Source organism: Oryx dammah, unplaced genomic scaffold, assembly GCF_014754425.2.
Source record: "Oryx dammah isolate SB20612 unplaced genomic scaffold, SCBI_Odam_1.1 HiC_scaffold_2, whole genome shotgun sequence".
In the NCBI taxonomy this organism is placed as follows: Eukaryota; Metazoa; Chordata; class Mammalia; order Artiodactyla; family Bovidae; genus Oryx; species Oryx dammah.
Window position 1 is genome coordinate 102,317,758 of NW_024070186.1, and position 22,805 is coordinate 102,340,562.

General features: G+C 41.4%; 1 protein-coding gene across 1 annotated transcript; it reads left to right on the top strand.

Moving 5' to 3' along the window:
* The first annotated feature begins 149 nt into the window (after positions 1–149).
* On the top strand, positions 150–21,453 carry DPPA2 (developmental pluripotency associated 2). The gene is made up of 7 exons (XM_040265672.1): positions 150–191; positions 10,941–11,088; positions 12,518–12,678; positions 12,995–13,048; positions 13,453–13,708; positions 17,834–18,029; positions 20,495–21,453. The coding sequence occupies exons 1-7, from the start codon at positions 150–152 to the stop codon at positions 20,601–20,603; spliced, it is 966 nt and encodes a 321-aa protein (XP_040121606.1). The 3' UTR covers positions 20,604–21,453.
* The last annotated feature ends 1,352 nt before the right edge of the window (positions 21,454–22,805 follow it).

Sequence of the window (22,805 nt, forward strand, 5' to 3'; positions counted from 1 at the left end):
AGAGGGTAGAGGAGGGAATAAAGAGGTGAGCAAAGTGGACCTGCAGGGCAGGAATGTTATGTGAGGCTGGAAACCCACCAGAGGATGTTCCATGGAAGGGCCCAGCTAACCATGGCCATCAGGAATGTGATGGAGAAGAGAGAAGCAGTATGGCTGAGAATGTCAATGGTCCTCTGCAGACCAGGCTGATGGTAGGTGAGGCTGGCACAGAACTGGGCTCGTTAATGTCATTCTTGGGGTGATGGGCCCTGAAGTCAATGAGCCAGATGGTGCCCCTTAACAAGCAGAAACCAGGAGGCTACAATTACCAGGAAGGATGGAGGGCAGCCAAGGGGGCTTGATTCACTGGAGGCTGTGGAGATAGTTAATAGATCACGGTGCCTAGGGTCAATGTAGATGGGCAGCCAACAAGGATGCTTCATTTTTTTTTTTTTTAATGTGGAGGTGAGCAACTACTTTTATTTTAAAAACTTTCAGTTTTATTGAGATGTAATTGACATAAACCACTGTACAAGTCTGAAGTGTATAACAATATTTTGATACACGTGCTGATGTGTACTCAGTCGTGTCTGACTCTTTGTGACCCCATGGGCTATAGCCCACCAGGCTGCCCTGTCCATGGAATTCTCCAGGCAAGAATACCAGAATGGGTTGCCATTTCCTACTCCATTGATACATTTATCACTTATCTCCCTTCATTTGAAAAAAGATGCTTCTTAGCACCTGCAATTAAAGTCAAGAATAGAGGAACAGGAGGACTTCCCTGGAGGTCCCCGGTTGGGGAACTGGGATCCCAGAAGCCACACAGTGTAGGCAAAAAAAAAAAAAAATAGAGGATCAAGAAGCTGAGGGCAGTCACTCTAATAAAAAAAGTCACCATCTCTTGCTTAGCTCCCAGACTTGAACTGAGTTTTAGATCTAGAATCCACTAGCTGATGAGATGGTTGGCTTCCTATGAAGGACTCTATAACCATCATAAAAAATAAAGTATATATTGCTTATGTTTATTCCTCCAGTCTTTCCCCAAAGGGATATATAGCCATTTAACAATGTGACTGTACACTGAAAAGGATAAATAAGACTTTTAAAGACTATTGGACATAGGATCTGTATTGGCTATGATCTCAGATTATCATCATGACCCTCTTCTTCTTAGCTTGGGGGCTTCAAGGAGCTCAGTAGTAGCTGAGTCCTGGCTAACATCTAGCTCAAGGAGGCCCATTGCTTTTTATGAAACCGGGGACTGTTTTTCCAGTCTCTGAATGTAAAAACTGGAATCGATATACTTGTCACATGAAGTAACTGTCATATTGGATCCTTGGCCTGAGGAATAAGAACTATTGCAGCAGGAAGGCCAATACAAAACCTTTCAAACTGCTTCCTATCCCACCTTCTTGTGCATAGATTCTAAATTCCCTAGTCATGAAACTCAGCTCGAGGTAACATATATTGGTATTTCACAGCATCAAGAATGGGTTGAAAAATTCTGTAGAGCAATTATCTTTCAATCAAAAAATTAATAAATTTTAAATCTATATATGCTAAAAAAAGAATGGGTTGAATCTGAAAAAGAATATGCACATATGTATATGTGCATATATATATATATATATACAAAATCAAATCACTTTCCTGTATACTTGAAACTAACCCAACATTGTAAATCAACTGTATTTCAATTAAGAAAAAAGAATAGGTTGGCTGAGAGGTATTATGGTCAGCAAGAAATTTCGTTAAATGATTAGAGATGCTTTAGACAAGAAATAAGACAACGGCAGTAGAATTAGAAGAGAAACAATAGCAAGCAAGTTATGTGTTTGACTCCATAGGACTTAAACCTATTGGAATTTAAGGGAAAGGAGTGTTTTATGTTTTCACCTTTAGATGGCTAAGGAGAAGAAATACCAAAGGTGGTAAAAATTTGGTAGGGATGTCACTGAGTTTATTTATTTATTTTCTTTACTTTAATTTTTTTTCTTTTTTACTCCACCTTGCTGCATATGGGCATGCAGAATTTCTTCAACCAGGGATAGAACCCATGTCCCCTGCAATGGAAGCATGGAGTCTTAACCACTGGATTGCTGGGGCAGTCCACTGAGTTTATTTCTTACTATGTTCGAAAGGCATAAGCAGGATATGCCACAACTTGGGTCAGTAAGGCAGGCAAAAAGACTGGGCTAGAAATATATATATAGGACTCACCAGCATGTAGATGGAAGCTGAAACTGGAAAAATGGATAAAGCTGTTCTACAGAAGCATAAAACGTGATCAAGAATAGATGGACATCAATATTTTAGGAGTGGGAAAGGAGACAGAAAAACAATTAGACAAAGGTGGAAAGGAACTACACAGAGTAAAAAGATGTGTATAAGGCTTCCCTGGTGGGTCAGTAGTTTAGAATTTGCCTTCCAAAGCAGGGGACACTGGTCCAATCCCCAGTCTAGGAAGATCCCACCTTCCACAAAGCAAGTAAGCTCATGCGCTACTACTGCTGAGCCTGTGTGCTGCAGCTACTGAAGCTTACATGCGCTACAGCCTGTGCTCCACAGCAAGAGAAGTCACCACAATGAGAAGCCTGCAACTAGAGAGTAGCCTCCACTCGCCAGCAATGAAGGTCTAGTGCAGCTAAAAGATAAGGTTAAAGAAAAGATACATTCAGAAAGCTGAACTGGGAAAGAACAGACAGAGAGAGAATAGTAATTAAATAAAATGATAGTGTTAAAAGAGCTGAGTGTTTTAAGTAGGATGAAGTTAAACATCTTTGTATGCTAGTAGGATAGAATTTGTAAAGAGTAAGAGGTGGAAAACTCAGGAGGGAACAAATGACTGATAGGGACATAGGAGGAAATAACTTCAGTTTACATTTCTTGGCCTCAGTCCCCATCCTTCCTCACCCACAATCCTCATATAGTGGCAATTGCTTTTGGCACCGATCTTCAGCCACTTGAAGAGAACAACAGGAATTGAGCTTTCCAACTTCAACATGTCTCACAGCTATTCCATGTGTCTCATAGGAGAGTTATCCTGATGAAAATGCAGAATGCATTCAGTATGGAAAGAGGAGGGTGAGACAAGACTTGGTTTGACTGGCCAAGATCACTTGCTGGTGGGGGCTAAATTTGCGACTATTAATGAAGAATCTATAGCTAGATTAACTCCCTGTCCATTCATCAAAAGTTGTCCTTGCTACCTCGTCTCACCTGACTGCCAATGCTCTGTCCTAACCACACCCTCGGAGTTATTACAGAACACAAGATGGCCCTTACTCATTTGGATTCTGAAGTTAAGAGTCTCCTAATTGTGACTGTTGCTTCCTGACAGAGATTTTTTTTTTTCTGTAAAAAAAAGGAAAGAAAAAGAAATCTGCTAATATAGTCTTGATCAGAAGGTGAAGATCTGCAACTAGTGTTCTAAAGTAGAATAAAATTTCAGTAATCCTTGTAAGTGGGAATCCTTGAAATGAAGAATGTAGCAAAGTCAGGAACCCCTTTCAGAGTGCAAGTTATACTTTCCTCCTCGGGAAATAGAAGAACTTAGTAGCTATCCCTTCTGCCTGAGAGGGACATTGTGCCACAGTGTCCAGAACCACTGTTTCTCAGAACCACAGTGTTCTGTGAGCTGTCTTACAGGTTTTTAACTTTCAACCAGAGTTGCTTCAGTTTTTTTCTGTTATATGTTAGAACTGCCTTGCAATGCAGGGGACAAAATTTCCTTCGACTTAAAAGAAAAAAGCTTTTGAAAAACGTTTATCTAAACAAAACAATACAATGCTTTAAATATTTAACTTATGTAGTAAATAAAATATATTTGAAATAGGTAATGCATTTTTAAAAGATTTTAGAAAGGTATTATAATTTTATTTTTGGCGGCAGTGGGTCTCTGTTGCTGCACACCGGCTTCTTCTAGTTTGGTGAGCGGGAGCTACTTGTTGCCTTCTCACTGCAGTGGCATTTTTTGTAGCAGAGTATGGGCTCTAGGTGCACGAGCTTCAATACTTGCAGCACTTGGACTCTAGAGCACAGGCTCAATAGTCGTGGAGTATGGTCTTAGTTGCTCCCTGGGATCTTCTTGGACCAGGGGTCCAACTGGTGTCCCTTGCACTGCAAGGTGGATTCATAACCACTGGACTATCAGGAAAGCCCTAGGTAGTGCATTTTATTTCATAGATCCATATATAACTGTAGTTAACAAAAAGTCCTTTGTCCCTGAATTTGTGAAAGATATGAAGTCTGGTATTTCCTTCAAAATAACCCAAGGAAGGGAGAATAGGTGGCTGCTGCTGCTGCTAAGTCGAGTCCGATTCTGTACGACCCCATAGACAGCAGCCCACCAGGCTCCCCCGTCCCTGAGATTCTCCAGGCAAGAACACTGGAGTGGGTTGCCATTTCCTTCTCCAATGCATGAAAGTGAAAAGTGCAAGTGAAGTCGCTCAGTTGTGTCCGACTCTTCGGGGCCCCATGGACTGCAGCCTACCAGGCCCCTCCATCCCTGGTAGGAAAATCCCTCTGTCCATGGGATTTTCCAGGCAAGAGTACCGGAGTGGGGTGCCATCGCTTTCTCCGGAATAGGTGGCAGTTTAGATTAAATCAGACTGCGTGCGTGCATGCTAAATTGTATCAGTTGTGTCCAATTCTCTTCCCTGTAGCCCAGACGGCAAAGAATCTGCTTGTGAAGCAGGAGACCTGGGTTTGATCCCTGGGTTGGGAAAATGCCCAGGGAATGGCAATCTACTCCAGTATTCTTGCCTGGAGAATCCCAAGGACAGAGGAGCCTGGCGGGCTTCAGTCTGTGGAGTCGCAGAGTTGGACACGACTGAGCGACTAACAGTACTATGGACTGTAGCCGCCAGGCTCCTCTGTCCATGGGATTCCTCAGTTAAGAATATTCTAGTGGGTTGCCATTTCCTTCTCCAGGGGAATTTTCCTGGGAATCCCAGGGATCCGAACTAGGGTCTCCTGCATTGTAGGCAGATTCTCTACCATCTGACCTAATAAGGAAGCCTGAATCAGTTTAGCTGGGGTCAATCGTCATCAAAGCTTGACTACTGATCCATGAGGACTGAAGATATTACTGTCTGTTTTTATATGTTTGAACTTTCCCATAATGTAATGTTTTCAAAAAGCAGGAGAAAAAAAGCCCAAGAAAATAAATAAGATAATTACATTGTAATAAATGCTAAGAAATACAGTAATGAATAGTCTTTCCACTCAAAGTCCTAACTTAACCTAAGGCACTGGACTCATTCTGTACTGGCTACCAGATCAACTCTCTTCTAAATCATCCAGAAAAAGCCTGTCAGGTGGGACCACACCCAAGTGGGGAGATGAAGTGTTTTCTTGACTGAATCTCTATGGGCCAATTCAGTTTCCACCCTGAAAGGGAGGAGCCAGAATTCCAAGCATTGTCTGCTTAATCCAAAGCCATTTGGCCACACCCTGATCTAGCCAATGTTTATAGGCTTTAGGTGCAGGAAGAACTACCCTGAAGGCTTGTTGAAGCACAGATTTCTGGATCTTGTCCTGTGCTCAAGGATTTGATTTTGAGGGTCTGGCTGGAGTTTCATAGTTTATTTTTCCAACCATGCATTTGTGTGTGCTCAGTCATGTCTGATTCTTTTCAACCCTGTGGACTGTAGCCTGCCAGGCTCCACTGTCCATGGGATTCTCCAGGCAAGAATAATGGGGTAGGTTGCCATTTCCTCCTCCAGGGGATCTTCCCCACCCAGGGATTGAACCCAAATGTCCTGCATTGGCAGGCGGATTCTTTACTACTGTACCTCCTAGTTCTTAGTCAAATTGAGGCAGAATCCTTATATTTTGAATACCTTATAGTACTAAGTTAAAGTTACCTGTCAGATATGCAGATGACACCTCCCTTATGGCAGAAAGTGAAGAAGAACTAAAGAGCGTCTTGATGAGAATGAAAGAGGAGAGTGACAAAGTTGGCTTCAAGCTCAACATTCAGAAAACTAAGACCATGGCATCTGGTCCCATCACTTCATGGGAAATAGATGGGGAAACAGTGGAAACAGTGGCTGACTTTATTTTGGGGGGCTCCAAAATCACTGCAGGTGGTGACTGAAGCCATGAAATTAAAAGTCGCTTACTCCTTGGAAGGAAAGTTATAACTAACCTAGACAGCATATTAAAAAGCAGAGACATTACTTTGTCAACAAAGGTCCGTCTAGTCAAGGCTATGATTTTTCCAGTAGTCATGTATGGATGTGAGAGTTGGACTATAAAGAGGGCTGAGTGCCAAAGCACTGATGCTTTTGAACTGTGGTGTTGGAGAAGACTCTTGAGAGTCCCTTGGACTGCAAGGAGATCCAACCAGTCCATCCTAAAGGAGATCCATCCTGGGTGTTTATTGGAAGGACCAATGGTGAAGTTGAAACTCTAGTATTTTGGCCACCTGATGCAAAGAGCTGACTCATTTGAAAAGACCTTGATGTTGGGAAAGATTGAAGGCAAGAGGAGAAGGGGCCGACAGAGGATGAGATGGTTAGATGGCATCACCGACTCAATGGACATGAGTTTGGGTAAACTGTGGGAGTTGGTGATGGACAGGGAGGCCTGGTGTGCTGTGGTTCATGGGGTTGCAAAGAGTCGGACACGACTGAGTGACTGAACTGACTGAAAGTTACCCTGGGTCCTGAGACAGATGGCCTCTGGGCAGAGAAAGCCTGTTATGAGACCAGTGGATGCCAGGGCTGCCATATTGTTTGTGAAGATTTTCCTCTAGAAGCTCTGACTCATTAGAATGGCCTATGAAAACATCTATGACTTCTCCAGCCTCATCTCTTGTCACATCCTGCCCCCAGCACTATCCTCTAGCAGTTCCCAAGAACTGCAGTTGTGCAGTTCCTTCTGCATTTGTTAGCAGATCTCTTGCCTTGGTGTTTTGTCCCTTGCTGTTCTTATTCTGAATAGCTTAACCTTTCCCTTCTACTCAGCTCACCATTATTGTGGGCTTGAAATTTGTGTTTAGAGCTACATCTTGGAGTGATCCTGTTATCCAAACACTACAATCTAAATCTAATCTCCCAGCGAGTAACACACCCTCAGCCATAAATCAGTTACAAAATACCTTTGAACGTCTATTCCTTCCATAAAACATCCTTCAATCTATCATCAATATTATTTACAAATATTGTTCTTTTGTTTGTAACTTAACAACTGTTTGTCATTTTTAATTTTCTGAGTCTCATCTTAAAGGAATAAAACCCACAAATTTTAAAAAAAGATCAGGAGTGATTATTAATTACCCAGTAACTTAACTCTCACCTAATAGACAAGAGTGTGTATAAAGCTGATGAAATTATCATACTGACAGATAACAAGGGAGGGTGGAGAGAGGAGGGAGGAATACAGCTCTTCTGGGAAAGAGGAAGTAGGGGACATTTGCTTACAAAAGGAAAGAGAAACTGGACTAGAAACCCTCTGGTTCAGAGGATTAAACTGCAGAGATTGAACACTGTGGCTCTGCCTTTCTCTGAGCATTACTTGAAATGGCATACTCAAATTACGGGAAGGTAAGTTTGGTTTTAATTTCATTCATTTTCCCACAGATTCATTTTTTAAAGCTTTGCTAGAGCTCACTTCTAGTTCTCTCTTGCCACAAGTCTTAATTTCTGGATGTGAGAAATCTCTGAGAATCTCCTCTTTGCAAGTGAATTATTTTCTTTCATGTGGTTGTGGTATACAGCTTGGGTGAAAGTAAAAGGGAGAAATTAAATATTTCTCTTTCTAGTTCTAAGTAAGATACTTTTTTCATAGAAAAACATGTTGTAGTTGGGCAAGATAAAATGGTAAAGAAATGGCCGGCTGCAGTGAAAAGAGTGAAAAGGGTAATATGCTTCACACAGTGAATTGACTAGTGGTTTCTTCCCTTCAGGGATAAGAAGCAACCCATTCCCAATGGCCTTGCTACAAAACAGGTTTCCTGACTTTGCTTGGATAGTCTTTAACTGCTACTGTTGCTGCTAAGTCACTTCAGTCGTGTCTGACTCTGTGCGACCCCATAGACGGCAGCCCACCAGGCTCCCCAATCCCTGGGATTTTCCAGGCAAGGACACTGGAGTGGGTCGCCATTTCCTTCTCCAATGCGTGAAAGTGAAAAGCGAAAGTGAAGTCACTCAGTCGTGTCCAACTCTTAGCGACCCCATGGACTATAGCCCACCAGGCTCCTCCATCCGTGGGATTTTCCAGGCAAGAGGACTGGAGTGGGGTGCCATTGCCTTCTCTGAGTCTTTAACTAGATGAGAATATAAACTGAGCAGGTTTCATTCACAGGAACCACTGGAGAAGGGAACTGCTACCCACTTCAGTAATTTTTCCCTGGAGAATTCCATGGACAGAAGAGCCTGGTGGGCTACAATCCACGTGGTCCCATAGAGTCGGACACAACTGAGACACACATACACATACACACACACACACACAGGGACCACAATGTGGGTTGAAGGACAGAATTGGCCAATATTAAGTATAGAATTTATGGGCAAGTTATAAAACTGTTTACCTCTTGACTGGAATGATACTTCCCCCATTAATGCCAATTTGTTTTTTTAAGCTGACCAGTAAAATATGTCCCAGACTAAATGAAAAAGTGGCATACAAATGCAAAATCCCTAGTTGCAAGCTGAAGTGTGAAAGCAAGGGGAAATTTTTGAAAAGATTTAAATGGGGAGGGAAGCCTGGTGTGTTGCAGTCCATGGGGTCACAAAGAGTCAGACACAACTTGATGACTGAACAGAGGGAAAGGCTGTCAAATGCAGATGCATCTAGCTGTTCAGAAAAGAGTGTATTACAATTGAGCTGGAATGGAGTTTGTTTGCCCTTGGATTGAGAGGAAAAGTTAAGAAACTTAAGCATATGTGACTCTATGGCATTTAATTTCTGAGCCTCAGTTACTTCCCTGGTGGCTCAGACAATAAAGAGTCCTGCAATGCAGGAGGTTCCGGTTCTGGGTGGGGAAGATTCCCTGGAGGAGGGCATGGCAACAACCCCCTGCAGGATTCTTGCCTGGAGAATTCCCACCGACAGAGTCTGCTGCTAAGTCGCTTTAGTCGTGTCTGACTCTGTGCGACCCCGTAGACAGCAGCCCACCAGGCTCCCTCGTCCTTGGGATTTTCCAGGCAAGAGTACTGGAGTGGGGTGCCATTGCCTTCTCCGAGTCTATAGGGTCACGAAGAGTAGGATATGACTGAGCAAGTAACACTTTCAGTTGCCTAATTTGTAAAATATGAAAACCAGTAAATTACTATAAGTGTGTTATAGGATTAAGTGAGAACTATAGAAGGCTCCTAGCACAGTGCATGCGTACTGTACAAAACCCATGAATATCAGTTCCTTTCTACCTATCCACTTTATCTTTCATTCATGAAATTGTTAAAAGAACACTGAGTGTCCACTGTGTACCCTGTGTTTGCTGTGGAGAGTGAAACAGATACATTTGCTTCCCTCAGGTTCTGGGGGTTAAACAAGGTTGCTATGGCTGAAGCTCGGAAAGCTCAGGGGTCTTAAACTGGAAAGGAAGGCAGGGGCCTTGCTGTTCAAGAATTTACAGGTTGCATGAGGGAATTTTGTCTTTAACGGAAATATTTTATTTTTTTAAAAATATTATTTTAATGATTATTATTTACTTTTAAAAATTGGAGTATAATTGATTTGCAATGTTGTGTTAGATTCTGCTGCTATACGGTGAATCAGCTATGAAAAGCGAAAGTGTGAAAGTGTTAGTCACTCAGTCATGTCCCACTCTGTGACCCCATGAACTGTAGCCCACTAGGCTCCTTTGTACAGGGATTCTCCAGGCAAGAATATCGGAGTGGATGTTTATATATAACCCCCCCATGTTTGAGACTCCCTCCCAGCTAAAGTATTTTAAATAAGCAAGAGAGCAGTCTGTAGAAAGGGGCATAGATGGATTTTGGAAAAATAGAAGATAATTTGCTCCTGCCAATGAGAGTTGATGCTTACTTGAATCACACAATAGAAGATGAGAAGGCAGAAACACCTTCCACATAGGTTTAGGAGATAAAATGAAAATATGTTTTAGCTGATGAAGAGACAGGCTATGAGGGAAATGGTTTCCCCAAACCCAAGATCTATGCTTTAATTTCTTCTTATCGGTCAGTTCAGTTCAGTTGCTCAGTCGTGTCCAACTCTTTGCGACCCCATGGACTGTAGCATGCCAGGCTTCCCTGTCCATTACCAACTCCCAGAGCTTGCTCAAACTCATGTCATTGAGTTGGTGTAAATATACTTTGGCTCATTTCCTCATTGTTTTTCTTATCTAATAAAGGGTCTACTAGGCAATGGCGACCCACTCCAGTACTCTTGCCTGGAAAATCCCATGGACAGAGGAGCCTGGTAGGCTACAGTCCATGGGGTCGCTAAGAGTCAGACACGACTGAGCGACTTCACTTTCACTCTTCACTTTCACGCATTGGAGAAGGAAATGGCAACCCACTCCAGTGTTCTTGCCTGGAGAATCCCAGGGACGGGGGAGCCTGGTGGGCTACTGTCTATGGTGTCGCAGAGTTGGACACGACTGAAGTGACTTAGCAGCAGCAGCAGCAGGGGCTTCTCTGGTGGATCAGATGGTAAAGAATCTACCTGCAATTCAGGAGACCTGCCTTCAATCCCTGGGTTGGGAAGATTCCCCTGAAGAAAGGAATGGCAACCCACTCCAGTATTCTGGCCTGGAGATTTCCATGGACTATCCATGAGGTCGAAAGGAGTTGGAAATGCCTGAGCAACTTTCACTTTCACACTTCACAATAAAAGATCTACTAATCAATATCAAATTCAGGGAATCTCAGTCTTTCCATCCAACTGCTGACTTCTTAGTTTCTTATTCATTAGTTGTGCCATGAAGTTAAACATCTTAGTGTACCTCATTAAATGAGAACAGTAATTGACACTTCCTTTTCCAGAATTTCTTTGAAGGGCCATTAGATGAAGAAAATGTGATTCTTACACTGTATCCGGTTAATGAGGAAATTATTGAAGACCATCAAGTGGAACCAGGTGTTTCCTCAACTTCAGAAGTCAAAGAGGGGGCACTGAATACAAACGATCAAGGTATTAAGATCACAGGGTTAGCTCAGTTTGCGGACCCTCCAACTCTGGGAAGCCCAGGAAAAATAAGTTCCCCTGACATTTAGCTATGTGACACCCAGCTTAATTCTCACCTTGATAACCTGTGGTAAGAGATTTCTCAAACTCTCATACTTCTCATTTGCTCAGCACCCTTACTGTCTTACTTTGAAAAAGACAAAAAAAATAGTCAGTGGAGTGCTTTGAATAGAGCATGATCTTATGCGGCAACTAGATGTGAGCTCAAATTCCCAAACCACGAAGGCTAGCCTTCTTTCATTTTGGTGAATACACTTTCTACATACCTCTTACAGAGACCAGATCATTTTTTTCTGAGTTTTTTGTTGTATATAATTGACACAGAAAACATTGTGTAATTTTAAGGTATATAATGTGATGACTGATGTATGTGTCTATTGCAAAATGATGACCAAATAAGATTAAGAACAATAATAAGAAATTAAGAAATGATGACAAAATAAGAACACATTCATCATCTCGCACAGTTAACTCCCTTCACCATGGTGAGAACATTTTAAGATTTACTCTCTTAATTTTTAAGAATACATTATTGTGTTAACTATAGTTATGTTGATATGCATTAGATCCCTAGAACTTACTCATCTTATAACTGAAAATTTGTACCCTTTGATCCAGGGAAACCCCATTTCCTCTGCCCTCAGTTCCTGGCAACCACCAATATACTCTCTGTGCCTGAATTTAGCTTTTTTAAATTTCACATATAAGATCAGATGGTATTTGGAAGGCTAAATCACTTTGAAAACATCTAATCTTTTGCTTGGTGAGTAATTACTGATAAAATATCTAGTAGACTCTTCGTATCTGTTCTTGGTGCTTCATATAGAGGCATTAAAGACGTATTTTTAGAATGATTTTATTTGGCAGGGGCAAATAACAAGGGCTTCAAGACAGAGCAGAGAGTGACAAGTTAAATCTAAGCAAAGTGATGTGAGACAGGGTAACTTTTCTTTGTTGAGGAAAATGAGGCATGTGGACAGAATGGAAGACTGTTGTTGGATGCGGTGGTTTGAATGATTTCTACGAGGACGGATAGTTTGTGGACCAGCATCTGGACATTTTGGAGAGCAATCCAATGTAATGTTCTATTCAGGAAGTCGGTGATGGCTGTAAAAAAACGGTTTGCTGAATGAAGTATAAAAAAATTAATAATTTCAAAATGTGGATATGAGTGCTAGGTCTGCCATTTTCATGGTGGTGTGATCTTGGGCAAGTCCTTGAATTCTGAATCTATTACCTTCTTTGTAAGATGAGGAAAAAATACTGGATATGTATATGTGCAAACTGAGTTGTGGGGAGTGAGAACTTCATAAAATTAAAAACAATTTTACAAATAGATTAATGTATTGCTGTTTGGGTTCCCTTCTTTCCTCAGTTCCTCTTCCTCAAACAAACGAGCTTGAGGAAGATTGTCCAAGCTCTAGCTTTAGAAGATCAGTTTGTCCCTTGCCTACCACATTGCCTCCGATTAACAATGTGAGTCGAGACACTTTGCGGTACTGGTGCCAACAACTTAAGCTGAGTACCGACGGCCAGGTGAGTGCACTGGTGGCAATCTCTGGTGCTTGGAACAAGCATGGGAGCTCTGCCAGCTTTTAATTTTTATGAGAAGTGAAGTTGCTAAGTCGTGTACGACTCTGTGATCCCATGGACTGTAGCCTACAAGGCTCCTCCATCTGTGGAATTTTCCAGACAAGAGTACTGGAGTTGGTTGCCATTTCCTTCTCCAGGGGATTTTCCTGACCCTGGGATTGAACCCAGGTCTCCTGCATTGCAGGTAGACGCTTTACCCTCTGAGCCACCAGGAAAGCCCTTTAATTTTAATTTTTATTTCCCTTCTTAATTTCCTTAGAAAATAGAAGTTTATCGGAGACTCCAGGAACATGCTTATCCTGAAAAAGATCAGGTGAGTGAGGAATGTGGTGATGTAAGTTCTGTAAATTTTCCCTCTTCTCCACCATCTCTATACCTTGTACCTCGAAGGCAAGGTTTCTCATTCAAGACAATTGGCATCTGGGACCAATTAGTTTCTTTTTCTCCTACAGGTTGTCCCATGCATTTTAGGATGTTTAGTAGGCTAAATATCCCTGGATTCTACCCACAATGTGTCAATGACCTCCCTCCTCCTACACACAGTTTAGCAAACAAAATTTCTCCCAGCTGAGAATCACTACTTTGAGGGAACTGACATTCTTAAACCATTTCTACACTGACAAACACAGGTCAATGCATGAAGAATGATAAAAGCGGCCCAAATGTGCTTAGGGCAGTGGCACCTCACTGTATACTCACTGTGAATTTCATTTGCAGTATATTCCTAAATCATCACGGGAGGCCCGAATGCACTCATGTTCAAGGAAACACAGCATGGTGACCAAGAGGGGAAGTGTACAGAAAAGGAAGATGAGTGAGAGTGAGGAAAGGACTAAAACGGTTGAGGTGGTAACTTCAGCTCAGGTAGCCATGCTGGCAGCATGGTCAAGAATTGCTGCAAGGGCTGTTCAGCCAAAGGCTGTGAATTCACGTGCCCTTCGTACCTCTGAATCCTTTCTGCCACAAGCCTCAGGTAAGATCAACCTTAAACAGTGGTTACCATGCCAGAGAAATAAGGCACTCTTTTTTTAAAAAATTGCTTTATTTTTTGGTTTCACTACATGACATGTGGGATCTTAGTTCCCCACCCAGGAATTGAACCTTTGCCCCCTGCATTGAAAGTGTGAAGTCTTAACCACTGGACCTCCAGGGAAGTCCCAGAAGACACATATTAATGATAGTTACACTGAAAGGGTTAAAATAGCTGCAGATGCAATGTTAGCTTCACAGAGGGCTTATCTTTTGATTGATAGTCAAGTTTTGCCTGAATGGCTCTGAGTCAGGTGATTGAGTTGGGGACACTTTCTCATCACTAAGCAGAAGGTGGAAAGAAAGCATAATCTGATAATGAGGCCAGCCACGGCCAGAGATCTTCCCCTTTCTCTTGGAGAAACCCAAGGTTTCCCAGTGTAAACCCTAGTATCCTGATTTAGAAAACTGAAGATTTCAACTCTTCGACTTCATAGACTGACTGTGAGGCTTATGAGATACAACTTGGCATATTAAAAGTAGGCAATAAATAATTGAAATATTTCTTGAGAAATCTTGAGTGAGCATAACTTAGCTTCATCTTTCTTCAGTTCCGGCTTCTCTATTTGGTATTTCTGTTTTCAATTCCAGAACAACCTACCTCTGGTCAGTACAAAGTCACTGTCTTCTGTGGCTTGAATTCTTTTCCTCCCTCTACCCCATTTCCAGAGGTGTTCTGAATCCTGTTGTTCAGCACTGACTTGTGTGGTGATGCACATTGTTCACTACACAAAGAACCCAGACCAAAAAAAAAAAGAAAAGACTGGGAGCTAAAATTGGCCTGCTGACTGCCCCCAGCCCCCCCGGCTGTACTTCCTTCTGTGAAGAGAAATGAGCACCTTTTACTAATTTTCAAAAGCAGTATCCAGCCACAAAGCTGTCTTGGAGACCTGCTTCCCCAACGATGACACTTCTTTCCCCAAAATTTTCCTTAATGTGCCATATGAGCGACTGGCACCCCAGACTTACTCACCCTTTTAGTTTCTCTTCACCCAGCAGTTATCAAGCACCTAGTAGGATACAGGAGAGTGCCTAGCCACCATGTATATTGTGCCGTAGTATCTTTACTCTTTTTAAATTTATTTCTTTAAAATGTATTATATTGAAGTCACAGTTGATTTGCAAAATTGTATTAATTTATATTGTATAGCAAAGTGATTCAGTTATATATACACACACATTCTTTTTCCTATTCTTTTCCATTATGACATCACAGGATATTGAATATAGATCCTTGTGTCCATTCTATATATAATAGCTTGCATTTGTTAATCTCAAACTTACAATCCATCCTTCCCACACCCTTCCTTCTTGGCATCCACAAGTCTTCATCCTCTGTGTCTGAATCTGTTTCCACTTTGTAGATAAGTTCATTTGTGTCCATATTTTAGATTCCACATGTAAGTGATATCATATGGGATTTGTCTTTCTCTTTCTGACTTACTTTACTTAGTATGATGATCTCCAGGTCCATCCATGTTGCTGCTGCAAATGGCATTGTTTCATTCTTTTTTATGGCTGAGTAATGGGAATACCAGACCACCTGACCTGCCTCTTGAGAAACCTGTATGCAGGTCAGGAAGCAACACTTAGAACTGGACATGGAACAACAGACTGGTTCCAAATAGGAAAACGAATATGTCAAGGCTGTATATTGTCACCCTGCTTATTTAACTTATATACATCATGAGAAACGCTGAGCTGGAAGAAGCACAAGCTGGAATCAAGATTGCCAGGAGAAATATCAATAACCTCAGATATGCAGATGACACCACCCTTATGGCAGAAAGTAAAGAGGAACTAAAAAGCCTCTTGATGAAAGTGAAAGAGGAGAGTGAAAAAGTTGGCTTAAAGTTCACCATTCAGAAAACGAAGATCATGGCATCTGGTCCCATCACTTCATGGGAAATAGGTGAGGAAACAGTGGAAACAGCATCAGACTTTATTTTTTTGTGTTCCAAAATCACTGCAGATGGTGACTGCAGCCATGAAATTAAAAGACACTTACTCCTAGGAAGGAAAGTTATGACCAACCTAGATAGCATATTCAAAAGCAGAGACGTTACTTTGCCAACAAAGGTCCATCTAGTCAAGGCTATGGTTTTTCCAGTGGTCATGTATGGATGTGAGAATTGGACTGTGAAGAAAGCTGAGCACCAAAGAATTGATGCTTTTGAACTGTGGTGTTGGAGAAGACTCTTGAGAGTCCCTTGGACTGCAAGGAGATCCAACCAGTCCATCCTAAAGGAGATCAGTCCTGGGTGTTCTTTGGAAGGAATGATGCTAAAGCTGAAACTCCAATACTTTGGCAACCTCATGTGAAGAATTGACTCATTGAAAAAGACTCTGATGCTGGGAGGTATTGGGGGCAGGAAGAAAAGGGGACGACAGAGGATGAGACGGGTGGATGGCATCACCGACTTGATGGACGTGAGTTTGAGTGAACTCTGGGAGTTGGAGTTGGTGACGGACAGGAAGGCCTGGCGTGCTGCAATTCATGGGGTCGCAAAGAGTCGGACACGACTGAGTGACTAAACTGAACTGAATATTCCATCGAGGCTTCCCAGATGGCACAGTGGTAAAGAATCCACCTGCCAGTACAGGAGATATGGGCTTGATCCTTGGGTCAGGAAGATCCCCTGAAGGAAAGGGCAACCTGTTCCAATATTCTTGCCTGGGAAATTCTTGCCTGGTGGGCTACAGTCCGTGGGGTTGCAAAGAGTTGGACATGACTGAGTGAGTGAGCACAATGTTCTATTCCATTCCATTCCATCTTCTTTATCCATTTGTTGATGGACATTTAGATTTTTTTCCCATGTTTTGGCTATTGTAAATAGTGCTGCTATGAACACTGGGGTGCATGTATGTTTTTGAATTATATTTTTGTCTGAATATATGCCCAGTAGACGGATGGCTGGATTATATGGAAATTTCTACTTTTATGGTGTCATGTCTTATATTTAAATCTTTAAGCCATTTTGAGTTAGTTATTGTATGTGGCATAAGAATGTATTCTAGCTTGATTGATTTACATGCAGTTGTAACTTTCCCAACACCATTTGCTAAGAGACTGTCTTTTCTCCATTGTACACTCTTGCTTCCTTTGTCAAAGATTAGTTGAGCCAAGTGTGTGGGTTCATTTCTGGGCTCTATTTTCCGTTCCATTGGCCCAAATGTCTGTTTTTTTGCCAATACCATGCTGTTTTCATTAATGTACTTTGTAGTATTATCTGAAGTCTGAGAGGGTTATGCTCCTACTTTGCTCTTTTTCCTCAGGATTGTTTGGTAATTCAGGCTCTTATGGTTCCATATCAATTTTAGGATTACTTGTTCTAGTTTTGTGAAAAATCTCATGGTGATTTGATAGGAATCACATTAAGTCTGTAGATTGCTTTGGGTGGTATAGCCATTTAAACAATATTAGTTCTACTGTCCAAGAGCATGGTAATCTCTACTCTTGTTTTAGAGTGTGGGGAGATTTTATAGATACTTAAGCCTACATTGATTGATCCTTTGTCTAAATTTCAGACACTGGATATCTACTCCCAGTATATAGGACTTCCTCTGTTGTCTCTCAAATATCCCATCTCCCCAGTTAGATTGTTTCTTAGACTTTTAAACAAAGATCTTTCTGCCTGTTTTCTGTGGTTGAGGTAGTACAGTGTAGGGGTTAGGCAAATGGACCATGAGTCTACAATACCTATATCCTTATTTTGGTTTTGGGAAAATTACGTTCTTTTCACACTGTAAACTTCATTTACCTCACCTGTAAATTAAAGCAAATACTCATAAAGTTCTTAAGAATAAATATATTAATACATATAAATCACTTAGCAAAATCCTAGACATAAAGCAAGGTTTCCCAAAAGTTGATTGTTAGTGACCCTTGTGCTATGTAGTTTGTGAATCAGATTATGGTGTCTTTTGGTCTACATTTTTTATGCTTCTTATTCAGTTGATTCATCAACAGAATATAAGAGTGAAATTAAGAGGGACTCACTGAGGGGTTGAATTGGGGTGCTGTTATCTGATCTTAGCAGTTTATATTTGCTTGTTCTTCCCCGTCTAGGTGTCCGGTGGTGTGTGGTCCATGGTAGACCGCTCTTGGCAGACACAGAAGGTTGGGTTCGCCTGCAGTTCCAAGCAGGTCAAACTTGGGTGCCTGACACCCCCAGGAGGATGACCTCCCTTTTCATGTTACCTGCCTGCACTTTTGCACCCCCAGACATGGAAGATAACCTGTTATGCCCTGAATGTGCTAAGAGGTACCCCTTAAGTATATTTTTAAGTATGGCACACAGATGGCTAGATGGATTTCTGAATAATTTGGTGGGAGAAGGCAGAGGGGAAGCATGCTGTTTCATTAATTTGCCATATGGATAAAGAATCTATATGCCATATATCCAGAAAGCCATATAGAATTCGCCTGCAATGCAGGAGACCCTGGTTTGATTCCTGGGTTGGGAAGATCCACTAGAGGAGGGATAGGCTACCCACTCCAGTATTCTTGGGCTTCCCTTGTGGCTCAGCTGGCAAAGAATCCACCTGCAATGTGGGAGGCCTGGGTTTGATCCCTGGGTTTGGAAGATCTCCTGGAGAAGGGAAAGGTACCCACTCCAGTATCCTGGCCTGGAGAATTTCATGGACTGTATAGTCCCTGGGGTCACAAAGAGTTGTACATGATTGAGCGACTGTCACTTTCAGGGAAATAGGAAGCAAATATAATTTAGTGGTAGATTAGAACTCAGATAAGTACGGCTTCTTCTTAGCAACCTTAACAAAGTATCTGACAAGTTGGACCTTAACTGTCTCAATTTTAGAGAGATCTATTCTTTTTGTTGTTGTTTCTTGGTTGTGCTGGATCTTCTTTGCTGCATGTGGGCTTTCTCTAGTTGCATCGAGCAGGGGCTACCCTTCATTGCAGTGCATGGGCTTCTTCTTGTGGTGGCTTCTCTTGTTGTGGGACACAGGCTCTAGGCACAGGCTTCTGTATTTGTGGTGCATGGGCTTAGCTGCTTCTCGATATGCGGAATCTTCTCAGACCAGGGATTGAAACCTCATCCCCTGCATTGGCAGTTGGATTCTTATCCACTTAACCACAAGGGAAGTCCGAGAGATCTGTTTTAAGAAAGAAAAAATTCTTACTATACGTCAAATACTTAGCTGGGGATACAAAAATTAATAAGACAAAACCCATTTAGCATGCCAGGATGAAAATGACTAAGAGATGCTATGAAAATATATGGGTAGTACTTATATTGGAGTGACTTAGGGAAATTTTAGAAGATTATACATGTACTGAGGAAGAGCTCACCAGTTAGAAATTAACAATTTGGGCATTTTGGTAGTGAAAACAACTCATACCAATACCTGAAAGTGGAAGAATATGACCTACTTACAGACTGCACATAAGCCAATAAATTGAAGCTTATTGATGAGTAAGTCTGTAAAGGGGAGGAGCAGACTACTGGTTTTATATCTATATTAAAGGTCTCTTATATTATCCTGCAGGTCATAGTCTCTCAGTCACTTTTGGGACATAAGACTTCTTTGAGAAAATGATAATAATGACATATCCTCCATCCAAGAAAATACACATTAGGAATACACACAAGCAGTGCTTTAGGTTTTATGTAGACACATAATTCCCAATGGTCATCCATGAATACAAAATCCAGGTTATGGTAATAGAATTGGCTGGAGGTGATACAAGATTGGTGTGATGGGAAATTATAGTTTTTTTTTTTTTTTTTTTTTTGGATGATAGACTGAAATCTTGCTACAGAGACTAGATTGGAAGGTAAGAGATTATTGTAATTCTGGAAATATGTAATTTATGAACTTTACAAAGAACTTAAAGAGAAATGTAAGAGTTGCAGGAGTGTAGAGAACAGGATGCCATCTTATTAGAGGACAGGTATTAACAGAAATTCAGTTCGATCACCAAAAATTATATGTGGTATATGCCTGACATGTGTCCAGTGTCCAGAAAGCATGGGTTAGAGAGAAACATCTTTGGGAATTAGAAAGGACTGCAGAAGAATCTTAAAGAGAATCAGCTTATTGATGGCAAGTGAGCAATGAAAACTGGAAAAGTGCAGCTAGAGGTTGGGAGAGAAGTGAGAAAGCCAAGGGTAGAGAGTTTCAGAAGGAAATGGTTGGCAGTAAGACAGCCACGTAAGATGATGGTTAATGCAGTGCTGTTGCGAATGTCAGTTTGGGACACTACTGGTGGTCTTTTTGAGAGTCGGCTGAGAGGTCAGGTGATAGTTGGAGTAGAGCATGTGAAGAATAGGAACAGGTCATGTTGGTCTCTACTACTTGAACTGAGCAAGAGGAGATAGCAGTTGACACAGTAATATCAAGGGAGCTTGTTTGTGTGTCTCTCTCTCCTTCCTCCCTTCCTTTTCCTGTTTTGTTTTTACAGGGAACACCAAGAGCTTTGTGAACAGAGAGGGCATTTGGAGAGAAGCTGTGAGGAGGAAAGGGAAGGTGTAAAGATAAAGGTGGCAGAACCAATTGTGGTATACAGAATAGGAGCCCTGATATTAAGTGGACAATCTTTCTTTTGTTTACCACATAAAATCTTTTTAATTTTAAAATCCTTTAGGTGGTACTCAGACTCCAGAAGTATAGTCCTTATTTTATTGATCATTTTCAAGGATTTGGTATGGAATAATCTATCTTATTCTAAACATTTTTCAAAATTCTTTTCTGATTTGTTTTATAGGAATAAGAAGATTATGAAAAGATTAATCGCAATGGGGAGGAGGAAGAAACCTGGTTTGGATACATCAACATCATTGCTTTCAAATGGGCCACATCTTAAAAAAGAATAAGTGACTACCAGTGGGGAAGGAATGGGAGGTGGGGAAATGGGTGAAGGGGGTAATTTTATGGTAATCATGGTAACTAGATTTTTGTAGTATCAAATATTGAATTACTATGTTGTCTGTCTGTAGTGGGTGTGTGTGTGTGTGTCTGCTCAATTGCTCAGTCGTTCAGTTGTGCTCGATTCTTTGGGAACTCATGGACTTCAGTCTGCCAGGCTTTGCTGTCCATGGAATTTTCCAGGCAAGAATATTGGTGGAGGACTTGCCATTTCCTTCTCCAGGGGAAACTTCCTGACCCAGGGATCAAACCTGCATCTCCTGCACTGGCAGGAGGATTCTTTACCACTGTGCCATCTGGGAAGCCCTGTACATCTGTAACGTAATGTTTTATATGGTTTTACCTCAATTTTTAAAAAAGGTAGAATTCACCACTGAAGTCATCTGGTCTTGGACTTTTGCCTGATGAGAAGTTTTTGATTACTGATTCAATCTCCTTACTAGAAATCAGGAGAAAATGGATAAATGGTGGAGAGCCCACAGTTAAAGTGATTCACATCCCAGTGACTGCTATACTCTGTTCTCACCATCCTCAGTCTGGCCTGATGCCTTAAGTACAGATGGGAATGTCTGTATTCTGTACTTAAGGTTTACCTGAAAGTGACTGTTACTAGCTATGTATTGATAGAATGTAATTTGGTTTTGTTTTAGTTAATACATTTTTTTTTTAGCAGTTTTTGACTTAATGCTGAATACTCCATTGTCTGGATGTACCATAATATATCCATTCATATCTTGAAGGCCACCTTGGTTATTTCCAAGTTTTGGCAATTATGAATAAAGCTGCTATAAACATTTGTGTGTAGGTTTTTGTGTGAACACACAGTTTTCAACTCTTTTGGGTAAATATCAAGGAGCGTCGTTTCTGAATCATAAATGTCTGTTTAGTTTTGTAAGAAACTGCCAAACTGTCTTCCGAAGTGACTCTCCTGTTTTGTATTCCCACCAGCAATGAATGAGACTTCCTTCTGCTCCACATCCTTACTAGCGTTTGGGGTTGTTTGTTAGTGCTTTGGATCTTGGTCATTCTTAAAGGTGTGCAGTAGTACAATTTTAATTTGCAATTCCCTAGTGATATATGATTAGAACATCTTTTCATGTATTTTGTTAGATCAATTAAGAATAAGAAAAAAGATTTTTAGGTTATTTTATTTCTTCTCTAGAAATCTTCCTTTCTTTGGAGCTGAGTTTCTGACCTATATTACATTTTTTCTAAAGCTTTTTTTAAAAAAAGAACCCAGCTCTATTAAGCCAGACATGAATTTGCAAGAGGTTTGTAAAACAATGTAACTCTTCTGTCTAAATTTCTTTTCAGTTCAGTTCAGTTCGGTGGCTCAGTTGTGTCCTACTCTTTGAGACCCCATGAACTGCAGCACACCAGGCCTCCCTGTCTATCACCAACTCCTGAAGTTCACTCAAACTCTTCTCCATCGAGTCAGTGATGCCATCCAGCCATCTTATCCTCTGTCGTCCCCTTCTCCTCCTGCCCCCAATCCCTCCCAGCATCAGAGTCTTTTCCAATGAGTCAACTCATTGGAGGTGGCCAAAGTATTGGAGTTTCAGCTTTAGCATCAGTCCTTCCAATGAACACCCAGGACTGATCTGCTTTAGAATGGACTGGTTGGACCTCCTTGCAGTCCAGGGGACTCTCAAGAGTCTTCTCCAACAACACAGTTCAAAAGCATCAATTCTTCGGCACTCAGCTTTCTTCACAGTCCAATTCTCACATCCATACATGACCAATGGAAAAACCATAGCCTTGACTAGATGGACCTTAGTTGGCAAAGTAATGTCTCTGCTTTTTAATATGCTGTCTAGGTTGGTCATAACTTTCCTTCCAAGGAGTAAGCGTCTTTTAATTTCATGGCTGCAATCACCATCTGCATTGATTTTGGAGCCCCAAAAAATAAAGTCTGACACTGTTTCCACTGTTTCCCCATCTATTTGCCATGAAATGATGGGACTAGATGCCATGATCTTCGTTTTGTGAATGTTGAGCTTTAAGCCAACTTTTTCACTCTCCTCTTTCACTTTCATCAAGAGGCTTTTTAGTTCCTCTTCACTTTCTGCCATAAGGGTGGTGTCATCTGCATATCTGAGGTTATTGATATTTCTCCTGGCAATCTTGATTCCAGCTTGTGCTTCTTCCAG

Bases quoted from the DNA above. Each gene is read 5' to 3' on its own strand.
- DPPA2 (XM_040265672.1), top strand. From the start codon at position 150: ATGGCTGAGAATGTCAATGGTCCTCTGCAGACCAGGCTGATG. The intron at 12,679-12,994 runs GTGAGTGCACTG...TAATTTCCTTAG, and splicing joins AGCTGAGTACCGACGGCCAG to AAAATAGAAGTTTATCGGAG. The intron at 18,030-20,494 runs GTACCCCTTAAG...TTTGTTTTATAG, and splicing joins TGCCCTGAATGTGCTAAGAG to GAATAAGAAGATTATGAAAA.